Below are 15,691 nucleotides of genomic sequence, written 5' to 3' on the forward strand. Positions count from 1 at the left end.
GTGGAAACATTATGCTTTGTGGGTGTTTTTCTGCTCAGGGGACAGGACAACTTCACCGCATCAAAGGGACAATGGTTGGGGCCATGTACCGTCAAATCTTGGGTGAGAACCTCCTTCCTTCAGCCAGGGCATTGAAAATGGGTCGTGGATGGGTATTCCAGCATGACAATGACCCAAAACACATGGCCAAGCCAACAAAGGAGTGGCTCAAGAAGAAGCACATTAAGGTCCTGAAGTAGCCTAGCCAGTCTCCAGACCTTAATCCCATAGAAAATATGTGGAGGGAGCTGAAGGTTCGAGTTGCCAAACGTCAGCCTCGAAACCTTAATTACTTGGAGAAGATCTGCAAAGAGGAGTGGGACAAAATCCCTCCTGAGACGTGTGCAAACCTGGTGGCCAACTACAAGAAACGTCTGACCTCTGTGATTGCCAACAAGGGTTTTGCCACCAAGTACTAAGTCATGTTTTGCAGAGGGGTCAAATACTTATTTCCCTCATTAAAATGCAAATCAATTTATAACATTTTTGACATGCGTTTTTCTGGATTTTATTGTAATTCTGTCTCTCACTGTTCAAATAAACCTACCATTAAAATGATAGACTGATCATTTCTTTGTCAGTGGGCAAACGTACAAAATCAGCAGGGGATCAAATACCTTTTTCCCTCACTGTACAATCTCTAGTCAATTATATACGGGTGACAATGAGCTGCGGCGGTAGTGTAACGCTGCGATAACACTTTTCTCACAGCAAGAAGCACCTCGGTTTGATTCCTGACTCGGAGTTTGTATGTTCTCTATTCTGCATCGGTTTTCTGGTTTCATCCCATTGTTAGAAAATATGTTAATTGCTATTGGCCAAACATCCCAATGCTTGAAAATTACCTTCAAATTACTCAATTGGGAATCCACAGCAGCAACATCGCCGCCCCCTACCGTGAAAGTTTGGCAGGACCCTCCTGAAAGAGAGTCTTGAGACTCAGTGAGGCTTTGCTGGGTAAACAAGCATAAATGTTTTTTTAAGCACAACAGATGACTACGGCTGCCCTCTTCACAGATCGGTACTCGTGTGTGGGAAGTCAACAACAGTCGCCATAATCAGGAACGATTAAATACAATTAGCACCAACAGTGACATCGGGGAAAACGGTTTCCAGCTCTGTAGTGCAACTGCTGTGCAGAGGCTCATCATTTACACGCCTGCAGTGCAGCACTGCGGAGGGACACGTTGAGGTGCCATACCCCAGCTTGCCAGCAGACAGCACGACAGCAAATACAGTCTGTTTTCTATAACGCGTGTTTTCACAACGCAAATTTCATATAATGTGATTAATGATTAGGGAACACGTTTTTATAACACGGATGCGATATGAGGTCGAGCGAATGAAACTATGTCACGTGAGTAGGAATAAGCGGTTGTAGGGCTGCCTCTGCGTAGCATCACACAGGGTGGGATGCTGCTGGATGCTGCTACCTGCCTAGCTTCCTCGCGCCTCTGGACCGTGCTGTCTCTCCGAGGGCGAGCGAACACCGTGAAGGTGAAATGATCGTGCCGTTCAGATAGCCCTGAGCCAGCGGGGCTTGGTGCGGACCTGTTCTGGGCCGTGATGGACTCGCGCTGTGGGTACGAGTCAGCGTACACGGCTCTGCCGGCGCCACGCTGGCTCAGACCTTCCTCCGTCAGCGCCAGGGAGCCAATGCTGCATGGCTGCGCGCAGCAAAGGTTGGCGGGCGAGAATGACACGGCTCGGTCACGTGCACAGACAGGACAACGGGGCAGCGCTGTCATTACGTAGGGGTCTCCCGTCGCTCTCTACGTGGTCGTAGTCAATGCGTTCCAAGAAAAGGGCGGAACGAAACGAAACCCCACGAGGGGACAACTGCCTGCCGAGCAGCACCAACAGTACACACGGTACACACACACAGTAGATACAGAGCGCACACACAGTACAAACACAGTACACATGGTACATAGGCAGTACACACACATTAGATACACGGTACACACACACAGTAGATACAGAGCGCACACACAGTACAAACACAGTACACATGGTACATAGGCAGTACACACACATTAGATACACGGTACACCCACACAGTAGATACAGAGCGCACACACAGTACAAACACAGTACACATGGTACATAGGCAGTACACACACATTAGATACACGGTACACACACAGTAGATACAGAGCACACACACAGTACAAACACAGTACACATAGTACATAGGCAGTACACACACATTAGATGCACGGTACACACACAGTAGATACAGAGCACACACAGTACAAACACAGTACACATAGTACATAGGCAGTACACACACATTAGATACACGGTACACACACACAGCAGATACAGAGCGCACACACAGTACAAACACAGTACACATGGTACATAGGCAGTACACACACATTAGATACACGGTACACACACACAGTAGATACAGGGCACACACACAGTACAAACACAGTACACATGGTACATAGGCAGTACACACACATTAGATACACGGTACACACACACAGTAGATACAGCACACACACAGTACAAACACAGTACACATGGTACATAGGCAGTACACACACATTAGATACACGGTACACCCACACAGTAGATACAGAGCACACACACAGTACAAACACAGTACACATAGTACATAGGCAGTACACACACATTAGATACACGGTAGACACACAGTAGATACAGAGCACACACACAGTACAAACACAGTACACATGGTACATAGGCAGTACACACACATTAGATACACGGTACACACACACAGTAGATACAGAGCGCACACACAGTACAAACACAGTACACATGGTACATAGGCAGTACACACACATTAGATGCACGGTACACACACAGTAGATACACAGAACATACACCGTACATACACAGTACACACAGGACACGATGTTGTCCCACGTACAACTGCATAGCCACGTATGAGGTGAATTCAAACCGCATACTCCATAGAGCGAATTTTGGGTAGAAATAGGCTCGCCGCATATACAGCGCGAGCCGCATTAAGCGAGGGAAACCTGTATTCCACATTTGGGCTTTAGCTCTGTTTTGACGAGTATATAAAAGGGGTCTCAAAAATCCACTTTACAACCAAAAGTAACATTGACATCCCCCTGAGCTGTGTGCGCTGAACGAGAACACAATGTAAAATCACCACAATGATATTGAACAAATGTTCTATCAATTAAATGTCTGCAAATAACTCGATCAGGGTCATATATAGTAACATCGCCTGAAAACGTGGCAGGACCACTCCTGAAAAAAATAGTCTTGAGACTCGGTGAGGGTCTCCCAGGTAAAGCGGAACAAGAGTAACAATACATTAAACAAAAAACTAGCAGGAATCCGCGAAACTTCGCCGATAAAACGATGGCGAATACGTACGTTTTATCATCACCACTTCCTTCCCTGCATCTCACCAGTATCGTGTAACATCATAGCCCGCCCTGTCTCCTTACCACTCCCGGCGTCTCTTGACGTCATCGCTCTCTCTGTCATGCACCTCACCCGTTGTCGGGTGATGTTATCACCCCCCCCCCCCACTCTGCGTCTGGTGACGTCACGCCCTCTCCTCACCAACGCACCCTAATCCAGCGTGACGTCATCACCCCTCAACTCCAACTCAGCAGTGATGCGTGACGTCATCGCCCCTTCCGACCCTTCTACGCCTGTGACGTCATTACCCCCCCCCCATTTTCTCCCAACATCACCCCAATCTGGCGTGACGACGTCGGTGCTCCTCTCCCCAACAGCCCAGGCTCGCTGAGGTCATCAGCCCCTCCCCTATCAACCCCTCCACCTCAGCAGCGTGGCTAACCCCCACCCGCATTACAGACAAACAAACAAACAAGCATGTGACCTAGAACGCGCAAGGCAGAGGCACCCACTGTGCAGGGCCCTGCCTGGAACAGAGTGGGGCCGACCTGACGCCCTGATTATGATTTCGCCTTACCTCGTGGTAAATGGACGACTTGGACAGAGAAGGCACGGTAAATGACAGAACTTTCGGCTTTCCTTCCTCATCCACCGTCTCCTACAACAACAAAAGTATAGCGGTCCCGCGGTTAACGGTGACAACGGTTAACAGTTTCGCCTCCCATAGTGACCCCATGGTTTCGACTGACATTAACATTGTGTTGACGTTATGCACGCGGGAGCCAATTTTGGACAATCCGAGCGCTCGTAAGTTGAGCCGAGCTATGTCCTCGGCCAATCAGTGACGTCCATTTATGAGCGTTGAGACCTCGACTGCCTTTGTTTACATTACGTTTTCTGTTTCGGCAATGGAAATCGGCTCTCTCCTCGATTAACAGTTATGTAAGCCTCACAGTATTTTTCGTGGAATGGATTAAAAACGCTAACCGAGGGACGACTGTACATATGTAATAAAACACTTCGACGATGAACGTTATTTATTTATTGCTATGTTGGCTGTATAGCTTCGCGCTTCTTCTCGGATGATAACCGCTCTCTTTCTTCTCTGCGCGTGTTGGCTCCTTCCCGCGCACGGCTCGCTCACGCTCTCCGCCCCTGTGGCGCGCCGCTGCCTGGCGGCGCGCAAGGAGACGACCCTCGAACCGCCACGTGGCCGCTGGCGTTCCGAGGGGGCGAGACGCCGTCCCGCTTCCAGACTTCGCACACCGACCCCGAGCCTCTTCCTGCTTCCCCTTATATCCCTCTCACGCGGAGCCAAACCCCGCCTGTAGCCACGCCCCCTCTAGAACCTTCCCGATAGTTCCCCACGAGCACCCTTGAGCTCCGCCCATGAACTTTGGCCCAGATGAACCCACTTATCCTGATTGGCTTATGACTGATGCGGCGGAGCCTATCCAGCCGGTCGGCGTCCTTCGGTGTACTCTCTCATTACACATATTTAGATGAGCTCATGTAGATAAACAATGAATAAAAATATAAGACATGTCATTTATCATAACTATTGTTAAATCCACTATTTCAATCTACCTTACGTACACACTACCAGGTGTACAGTGATAACTTCATGCCCATTCCGTCACTGCCAAGAAGCAGTGAGCGAATTTCGAGATACACCTAAGAGCCAGTTTCTTCCAACTGACATAGGACAGCAGGGTGGCCCAGTCGTAACACCTGTGACTCACAGCAAGAAGGTCCTGGGTTTGATTCTCGACTTGGGTGCCTCTCTGTGAAGAGTTTGTCATATCTCCCCGTTCTGCATGGCTTCTTCCAGCTTCTCCATTTTTCTCTCGTAGCTCTAAGAAATAGCGGGGCTATTGTTGCCCAAAACTTCAGCTTAAGTCGACTATCGTTGCTCCTACTACGCTCGTTTACCCAGGAGAGCCTCACTGAGTCTCAAGACTATTTTTTGCAGGACGGACCTGCCAAGTTTTTGCAGTAGTGATGTTGCTGCTACTGCTGTGTTTAATTCCAATTGAGTCAATTGCAGGAATGTTGTCAGCATTGTGATGTTTTGGCCAATACCAGTTCGATTGTGCGTTTTTGTTTTCTTTTACTATGTGAGCAAATCGGGTAAACTTAGACAGAAGAGCGCCCGAGTCGGAAATCGAACCCAAGCTCCCCCTTGCCACTGCGCCACCCGCGCTGAACCAAGCGAGACGGGATGGCGAGGGGGGGGGTATCATCATCACCAGGTTGTAGATGCCCAGGAGCAGGGCCTCCACGCTCCCCTGGCTGGGCTTGTCCCTCCGGGCCACGGCCGACAGGTGGCGCCAGATGATCTCCGGCACGAACTGCAATGCGAACCTGTGCAGGGCCGCCTCGCCGCTTCGGACGAACTCGAAGAGCTGGTGGCAGATGGGCTCCAGCAGCTGCGAGACACAGAGTCGTTCGCCAGAGAAATAATATTGCACTCGTGTGGTTTACCCAAGAAAGCTGCACTCGTTCGTCAGATAAATAATATTGTACTGATGTGTTTATCCAAGAAGTCCGCACTTAGTCTCAAGACTCATTTGAAATTGGCTCCTGCGTTGGGAGCTTTGCCTAATGTCACTTCAGTTGTGTTGCGCCTGCAGATGATGCTCACTAGTCCATGCCAAAATTACAAGGAAACTATAAAAATGCAGACGGTGGTGAAATTTAATATTTCGTGGTGCCGGGTTTGGGGGGGGGGGGTCTCTGGGTTAGTATTCTGGGAGTGTTTTAGACGCGAAGTGATTCACACGTCGTCTTGTACGCCAACCTAACCGGGTGAGGCAAGGATTGGGGCCAACAGCAGCTTGCATTTTACCATGGGCACTGCTGGCAGCGTGCACACAGAGAGGAGATGCGAATGCTTGGGCACGTGGCTGGACGTGGCTGCGGACGCTCACCTCTGTGCCCATGTCGCGCATGGCGCTGTACAGCGCTGGCACGACGCTCGCCTTCTCCTGCACCCTCTCGGCATACGCCGCCACCGCCACCTCCGGCAGCCCCTGCACAACACACAATCCATCAGCACCCAGCCACAAAGACAAAGATCCCCTGTATAGCCTAAACAGACAAGTGCTGTTCGCAAGTAGCACCTATGAAGGTCGGCATCGTACATGAAGGGGTGGATGGCCAGCACCGCGCCTTTGTCTCCCAAGTGAAGATGTTTACACCTCGTACCAGGTACTCATTTGAGGCTGAGTCGACCTAGGGGAGGCCCAGGAGCTGTTCAGTTATTTGCCACTGGTGTTGGCCATGAGTGGGAAACGAACTCGGGTCACTGGGTTTGTTGCGCTACACTTCCAGCCACAACAACAACAACCGCCATTCACCACTAAGTGGCGGTGACATCATCACGATGCGTGTGCGAGGCTATGTGCACGTTGAGGCCACGTGAAGTGTCGAACGCCCGCTGGCAGGAGGTCACGGGGCAGACCCAGGTGCCACGGGTCGACTGGCTGAGACGATTGGCTGATGCACCACCTGTGCCCCCTACTGTGCCAACTTGCTGTGCTTTAGCCACCTGGCGCTCCGCTCGTTGTTGTGAGCGTCGCTCCTCCGCCCTCCATTGTTGTTGGAGAGCGACTGCCTCCAACTGCCCAGTAGCGTCTTTCACGAGTCTCCTCCACAGAGGCCGATCTTGACACCGCTGGTACCAGTCATGGGCAAGTCCAATCAGCTCCACGTCCTCTAGTACCACATCACTCCATCTTTTCTCTAGCCAATGCCACGCCTGTTTAGCCCCCTCTAACTGGCGGAACCAAAGCTGTTTAGGCATGTGGTGGCTGGGCATGCGGGCTACATGACCCAGCCAACGCAGCCTTGCCAGCCAGAAGAGCTCACCGATGCGACTTTGTCCAGATCTTTCAAGGATTTGTGAACTCCTCATTGATAATCCAGCCTGATTAAACCCAGGATGGATCGTAGGCAGGCCAGCCTAAATGTTTCTAACCGGCGAAGATGTCCCATTGGGGGGGTCCACGTTTCACAAGCGTAGAGAAGGGAGGGAATGACTGTGGCCGAGAAGACCTGAAGCTTAGTGCAGAGCGGCAGACCAGGTAGCTTCCACACAGTGTTACAGCAGCCGATGAAAAGATAATGCCGCTCGACTGATTCGGAGTGAGACCTCTGCTGTCAAACTAGAGCCGGTCATGAACACACTGCCCAGGTATGGGAAACTCTCCACTCTCTCCACAACTACCCCATCACTAATTGGGAGTTGTGGGGGTGGAGTGTCCGATGGTACAAAATACCCAGGCAGGCGCTTAGTTTTGGTGGGGCTGATGGTAAGGCCCCACCTCTTAGTGGCACGCTCCAGTCTCAGCAGCAGCATCTCCAACTCCTCCTCTGAATGAGCACCTATTACCAAATCATCGGCATACATAACGTGGTTGACCAATAGGGAGCCATCCTTTGACCGCACCTGGGCATCGATCAGCCTCCCATTGTATCTTTACCAAATGGAAATTCCTCTAGTACAGCCATCGAAGGCTTCACGAACAACGTGGTCGAAATAAATGTCAAATAATGTGGGAGCGAGAGGACATCCCTGTGGAAATTCCTCCGGTACAGCCATCGAAGGCTTCATGAACTACGTGGTCGAAATAGATGTTAAATAATGTGGGAGCCAGAGGACATCCCTGTCGCACCCCAAGGTGAACAGGGATTGGTTCCGACTCCCGGCCACGTAGTTTTACCCGCGCCCGCTCACCATCATGAAGGTCCTTAATGATCGTGAGCAGAGGGTCAGGGGACTCCGAAAGCACGAAGAACAACCATCAACACTCAGCCACACACAAGCCCATCAGTCCTCCGAGACATGAATTCCCAATGAAGAGATATTACACAATCGCGATTGTCTGTAATGGACACAAGTTAATAGATTAAATTGATGCTTCAACAGTTTATGAAACACCCACGACTGCAAATGAGACCTATCCCACCTGAATAAACTAAACTTGACAGCTGGAGGAACCTCGCTCCATCATCATTATGCCCAGCTGAGTCCTTCACTACCAAGGAGTTAACGCGAGGATCTACAGAATAACATTTGAATGTTTAAGTTCACGCGAAAAAAATAATTATCCAAGATCTGTGCAGTGAGATAATGCAACTTGCTGAGCAACATATACAGCCAGCTACGCTCATTTGCTCACTCGTTCGCTCACTCCTACTTCTGTGGTAAAAAAATCCCTAGGCAGGAGCCTGGCATGAAGTCACGCTTGTGACTATGGGACGGGAAGGGTCACGTCAAATCTTTTCTACTTTCGACACTGCAGTAGCTCCACTTGACAGGGAACATGAATGTCCCGATTGTTATTTGCAATATTGATTGACGTTTGCTTAGTGTTGACATCAGTTGTATATTTGCGTATAAACATCGTATAATTGTGGCCACAACTATTGCGTGTTTATACGCATTCGTGGTGGTAGACTTGAGATGTTTGTTAGGGTTCACGTATGTTCATGGAGCTGTAAAAACATGTGTTTTTTCCCCATACTTTCCCTAACATCGTTCGTTTGCTACACTGCATTTGAACGAGCAGATATGTACAGAGGGAAAAAAGTATTTGATCCCCTGATGATTTTGTACGTTTGCCCACTGACAAAGAAATGATCAGTCTATAATTTTGATGGTAGGTTTATTTGAACAGTGAGAGACAGAATAACAACAACAAAAATTCAGAAAAACGCATGTCAAAAATGTTATAAATTGATTTGCATTTTAATGAGGGAAATAAGTATTTGACCCCTCTGCCAAACATGACTTAGTACTTGGTGGCAAAACCCTTGTTGGCAATCACAGAGGTCAAACGTTTCTTGTAGTTGGCCACCAGGTTTGCACACATCTCAGGAGGGATTTTGTCCCACTCCTCTTTGCAGATCTTGTCCAAGTCATTAAGGTTTCGAGGCTGACGTTTGGCAACTCGAACCTTCAGCTCACTCCACAGATTTTCTATGGGATTAAGGTCTGGAGACTGGCTAGGCCACTCCAGGACCTTCATGTGCTTCTTCTTGAGCCACTCCTTTGTTGCCTTGGCCGTGTGTTTTGGGTCATTGTCATGCTGGAACAGGTATCAACGACCCATTTTCAATGCCCTGGCTGAGGGAAGGAGGTTCTCACCCAAGATTTGATGGTACATGGCCGCGTCCATCGTCCCTTTGATGCGGTGAAGTTGTCCTGTCCCCTTAGCAGAAAAACACCCCCAAAGCATAATGTTTCCACCTCCATGTTTGACGGTGGGGATGGTGTTCTTGGGGTCATAGGCAGCATTCCTCCTCCTCCAAACACGGCGAGTTGAGTTGATGCCAAAGAGCTCCATTTTGTATATTTTTCATTGTTTTATATATATTTTATTATTTTGTTTCCCTTCAACGTGACTTTACCGAAAGAGCTAAGAATATGAATATAGCTCCATTTTGGTCTCATCTGATCACAACACTTTCACCCAGTTGTCCTCTGAATCATTCAGATGTTCATTGGCAAACTTTAGACGGGTATGTATATGTGCTTTCATGAGCAGGGGGACCTTGCGGGCACTGCAGGATTTCAGTCCTTCACGGCGTAGTGTGTTACCAATTGTTTTCTTGGTGAATATGGTCCCAGCTACCTTGAGATCATTGACAAGATCCTGTGTAGTTGTGGGCTGATTCCTCACCGTTCTCATGATCATTGCAACTCCACGAGGTGAGATCTTGCATGGAGCCCCAGGCCGAGGGAGATTGACAGTTCTTTTGTGTTTCTTCCATTTGCGAATAATCGCACCAACTGTTGTCACCTTCTCACCAAGCTGCTTGGCAATGGTCTAGTAGCCCATTCCAGCCTTGTGTAGGTCTACAATCTCGTCCCTGGCATCCTTGGAGAGCTCTTTGGTTTTGGCCATGGTGGAGAGTTTGGAATATGATTGATTGATTGCTTCTGTGGACAGGTGCCTTTTATACAGGTAACAAACTGAGATTAGGAGCACTCCCTTTAAGAGTGTGCTCTTAAAGTGAGTATAAAAGACACCTGGGAGCCAGAAATCTTTCTGATTGAGAGGTCAAATACTTATTTCCCTCATTAAAATGCAAATCAATTTCTAACATTTTTGACATGCGTTTTTCTGGATTTTTTTGTTGTTATTCTGTCTCTCACTGTTCAAATAAACCTACCATTAAAATTATAGACTGATCATTTCTTTGCCAGTGAGCAAACGTACAAAATCAACAGGAGATCAAATACTTTTTTCCCTCACTGTACGACTGATGCTTGCGTGTGCCGGTGTTTACAAAGGGCACATAACGCAGAGAACAATTGCCTTTGGAGATGTTTTATTTTCTCCAGTTTAAGCTACACAAATATTTACAAAAAGCAAGAACACGTTAGAAGACATTCGTTGAGGAAGTCAAACAAGGCAAAGCCTCCAAAGGACCCATTTCCTCTTCCCAGCTTGTGAGGTTTTGACATGTGGAATTCACCTGTCCTCAGTATTCCCAGCCCCTTGTTTAACCGGGGTGAGAACTCAAGAGACAAAGGGATCAGAGTGTCGTTTGCGGTGGTGACCTGCACACAAGTGGAGGGCCTTGCATAACTTTCCCCTGCATGGGACCGGCCTGACATTCCAACGGCATCCACGCTTCCAAATGCAGTGCAGCAACCAAAATGGTAGGAAAAGCATGGGGAACAAAACCACATAATGACCCTGGCACTTAGTGGCGCCGCAAACGTCCGTGAACCGTAGCAAACGTCACACCAGTCCGGCACCCACGAATGCAATATAAACACTCGACACAATGTGCCCAATTACACGACATTTACGCCACACAAATGTACAGCCTCTGATCACCTCCAGGCGGCGCTCACCCACATGATGTTTTATTTTCCGAGCAATGAGGATTTCAACGGGGCAGCTCGTCCCTGAAGTGGGATTTCAATGATGAGCTGAATCCCAACAGCTGTGCTCCGCTCAGCTCTTCTCCAGCACATGGGGACTGTGTCGAAGGAGTATGGTCGGGGGTGTTAAGTTTTTGCCAAGGGGGCTTATTCCCGAGGCTGTCTCTCTCTCTCACGCTGCCCACCTTGAACTCAGAGAGCCAGTTTTTCACCAGCGCCTTTTCCTTTTCTTCCATGGCCTGCATACAGCACACACGTACAGCCACATTACCCAGCAGCGGCGGCGGCGGCAGCGGTGGCGAACGCGGCGCCAGGCGGCGCTTCTACCTGGAACTCACTGCGGGTGGCTGTCCCCCGAATAATCTCTTAATTCTCTCAACCAGTTCTGTGGCATAGTAGAACTCAAGACGGAAATGTTCCGTAAAGCTTACAGAACGTAACCCTTGTTTTGTTCCCTCCGCATTTAGAAATATGTGTTTCGATTATTTGGCTACGATACATTTCCACGCGATAAGCCACTTCGTTGAGCTATCATTTGTGGCCAGGTAGTTTCTGAAAAAGAAGCCAATAACTCAGTGGGCCTTGCCTGGTAAAAGAAAAAGTTTAGTTTTGTTTGTGGTTTTTTGTGTGATTTTAACACGTAGGCTTTCGCGACCAATTTTATTCATAATAAAGGTTTTTGGGTTAGATCGCGTTATTTATAAATGTGTCGTAACCCTCCACCACCCGACACGGCCAATCAGCAAAAAAAGTGTCACGTTGACAAAAGACAAAAAATTCACTACTTTAGCCCACCGGTGTGTTGAAGAGTGAATCCACAACATTTACAGTTTGAGTACGACGTTTCGCTGATAATTACATCCAGCATCATCGGGCAATTCGCCAGAATTCAACACACCGAATTCAACACACCGGTGGGCTAAAGTAGTGAATTATTTGTCTTTTGTCAACGTGACACTTTTTTGTGTGATTTGTTTCCTTTTCCCATACATTGCACTTCTATCATGTTTGTTGTTTATTGTTGGAACGTTCTGATCCGTCCCTACTGGGCATCTTTTTAAAAAGAGCTTTAAAGCTCATCGGATTCCTCCAGTGAGAAATAAATAATCTGGTTCTGACTTCCTGACCGCCTCCACGCAGCAGTAGAATTCTCGACGTGAAACCAGTAGGTGGAGGCCTAATCCAAAGAGCACAGACGCCTGTATGGATCAACGTCACTGGTATTGGTGAAACGTCCCGATTGTAATGAAAAATCGCCTGCGAGCTACTCGTTTGGGACCACACAGCAACAATATCGCCCTCCAACGTACTGAGAAAACTTGGCAGGACCCTCCTGAAAAAGAGTTGAGACTGAACGCAGATCTCCCGAGTAAACGAACGCAGTAATAGACTAAACTGACATTGCAGGCAACAGCCATGCTTGAGACCAGACAAACAGATGGACAGCAATTTTACTTTGCAAGTTCCCGCACCTCTGATTAGCAACGGTTGGCAACATACGGTGTAAAATAAGTTAAACATACATGTATACAAAATACTGGGAATGTGAAGAGAGTTGTGATGCACAGCTTACTATGATCACACATTGGATAGCAAACATATTAGAAACGTTAAATGGCACGCTTAATGCTTCCCAACCTCCGCACGCACGGAAGGTGCCCGAATGCGTTGCCGAGTTTGCGCGTGCACAGGGAACTGGGCAGAGCTGGCGGTCCTTGGCCAACCGCACTGCGAATCCCACAGAGCAGAGCAACTGCTGCAGCTGCCCTACCTGGCACCTCACTCACGCACGGAAAGGAGAGACCGGGAGAGGAAGCCATGCCCTGAAATACCTAAGATTGAAAGAAGCAACATGAAACCGTTTCCTTTTTATATACATATAAAGTGATCACATATAAGAAGAAGAACCCATGAAAATTAAAACTTGTTTAAGTCACAAAATACGGCTTGGAAATCCATGCCCGGAACTCGTTGGGATGCCCCAGAGTCATCCGGTCATCAAGCCTGGCGTGTGGCTTTGTGTTTCCGGGCAACGCCTTACCACCTGCGAGCGGCCCGGCAGAGCCACACGGCGGAGGAGGAACGCTGCGGGCTCTCAGCTGCTCGTGCAGCTGCACAGGACCAGCGGGTGCGGCGGCGGCAGCAGCAGCAGCAGCTCAGGAGAAGTGTGCAGCTCGCTCGGCGTCACGAGGCTGCGAAAGGGAAGGATCGTGCTATTCCCAGCGCTGCTCGACTTAATGTGACCGCTACGAGAGAGGCGTTAACACTCTGCAGACTGTTTTGGAAATGTAGCCCGTAGGTGCGTCACCTGTGGAGGACTGCCACAGTCCCCGGGACTCTTACCCGCGTGAACGACCGGGGCTGGGCACATCGCCCCGTCTCCATTGTTATGGGACAACAATGAGCTCATCATCGCACTGCACCGAACCGAGGCGGCGTTCCTGAAGCGGGCCCTCGATTGCGGAATTCATCGTAACCGCAGCGGTGCGTGCCACACGGCATGGCACAAACACTACATGTGGCACGCTGCGCGTCTCGCGACGGCTGTGAGGACGAGGCGAGTGTGAATGCACGCAGCTCCACGTGGGTTCAGCGCGGTTTGGTGTGAAGGACCTGGGAATACCGCACCTCCGACTGGCACGCTTGGCTAAATACGGTGCCAAAAGAAGTTCAACGCACACACGTACCAGAGAGGAATTAAGCATCCCCACAATTGCACCGTCTAGACTCGAGCTGTTAGGCCGTCATATCCCATTCCGCCTATCGAAATCGCCGATACATTTTGCAACACGGTGGTCGCTTCTACGCGACGCAGAGGCGGCGTTGCTACCACGGAGCCGCGCTGCACAGCGCGCTATTTAATCCGCGCAGCAAATTGAACCCTTTGCACGCTCCATGATGTAATTTTCTAAAATTGGCCTATTTTCAAATTAGCAACAAATGTCATTAACCGCCCCCATGCGACAAACAGCGCTTTCTCACGTCTCCAAGGAAAAGACGTGAAGTTTCTCAACCGGCTCTTGCCGGGTCAAGCTGCTCACGCATTACTCTCCGGGCTGGGTACTCTGAAGCCGAGCAAAGCCTTTCCAAACAACAAAAAAACGTTCAACAAACCTTACAAACAAGTCCTTATAAGGTCTGCGCGCACGTAAAGTCGACAGATAAGCGCACGGCAAGGCGGTGTGTCTTTGAAGTTCTGCCATGGATGTTACTTGAACAGCGTCTCACACACACAAACACTCCACGAGTTCAAATTCGAAGTTGGGTCACGCGACCTCAACGTGATTACTGTACTTTGAAAAAGACGGTGGACTTCTCTGTGCCGGCGTGGCCAGAGGAGGGCGGGTGGTTAGGCCTTGACACGCGCCCGCATGGAGCGTCCGTGCCGCTGAGGCTCTGCCGACAACTCGGCAAGCGGGCGGCACCGGGTGCATCGCACTCTCCGTGCGGCCAATTGGAGTGGGCAGCCTGCCTGCCTGCCTGCATGCTTGCGCGCGTGTTCTCAATTGCGCGCGTCCCAAAATAGATCCCCCATCGCACGTTCTCCGTCAAGGGGGCGGCATGCTTGGCATGATCGAACGGGCCAGTGTCCGAAACGCTCAACTGCGCGGAAAGTGCCCTCTCGGTGAAATGTGGCAGCAAGTTGTGGCCTCTGTCTCTCGTCAGTTTGCTGTGCAAGGAGGAACTGCTTAAACGTTGTGGGCGGACAGGGCTGGGAGTGCGGTCGTAACACTTACCCCGCGGCAAATAGCACCTGGGTTCGATTCCCGAAAAGGGCACCATTTCTGCATGGAGTCTGTCTGTTCTCCCCTCCGCTACAGATTCTCCGGTTTCCTCCCACCGATTAAAACGTGTATATGTAATGTAACTGGTATTGACCAAAGGTCACAATGCTGAAAATGCACCTGCAAATTACTCAATTGAGATTACACACAGCAGAAACATTTCTCGGCTACTGCAAAACAAAAAAAACTTGCCAGGTCCCTCCTGAAAAAGAGTTTTGAGACCCACAGTATACTTTTTATTTTCGTAAAGCTATGAGAGGCTTTCCTGGATAAATGAGCGTATGCAAAAAACACAAGTAGGCTTACTCAGCTGACAGGGAACGAGCTAGTCTTTCACTTGACGCCACCGTGACGCAAGTGTTCGGTACAAGATTAAGCGGTGATGCCTTTTTTAATGCCTCTCGTTACAGCCTGCAAACACGCGCACCTCGCAGATGGGAACCCTCGCCAGGAGCTGAGTCTTCAGAACATCTGAGATAAGTATATAGAATAAAAATGTTACATTAAACTAAGCTACTTTTTTATTTTACCAGGTAAGGCCCACTGAGCTATACAGCTCTTTTTCAGGAGCGACCTGGTCACAAAAGATAGC

At 49.4% G+C, this 15,691-nt stretch overlaps 1 protein-coding gene across 6 annotated transcripts in view; it reads right to left on the reverse strand.

The window, feature by feature from the left end:
• Positions 1-15,691, reverse strand: part of LOC116938839 (hyccin-like) — a 45,242-nt gene that overhangs the window by 7,803 nt on the left and 21,748 nt on the right. For 2 of the 6 annotated variants that reach the window (XM_076054561.1, XM_032946545.2), the window contains exons 2-7: positions 13,356-13,506; positions 11,500-11,553; positions 6,345-6,446; positions 5,664-5,843; positions 3,992-4,072; positions 1,591-1,706 (exon numbers count right to left, since the gene is read on the reverse strand). In XM_076054561.1, coding sequence (XP_075910676.1) covers positions 1,591-1,706; positions 3,992-4,072; positions 5,664-5,843; positions 6,345-6,446; positions 11,500-11,550 — 530 coding nt within the window. In that variant the 5' untranslated portion in view covers positions 11,551-11,553; positions 13,356-13,506. The other 4 variants (XM_076054572.1, XM_032946549.2, XM_032946543.2 and 1 more) reach the window with 4 other exon arrangements.

Source organism: Petromyzon marinus, chromosome 4, assembly GCF_048934315.1.
Source record: "Petromyzon marinus isolate PM22_M1 ecotype Great Lakes invasive population chromosome 4, UKy_Petmar_22M1.pri1.0, whole genome shotgun sequence".
In the NCBI taxonomy this organism is placed as follows: Eukaryota; Metazoa; Chordata; class Hyperoartia; order Petromyzontiformes; family Petromyzontidae; genus Petromyzon; species Petromyzon marinus.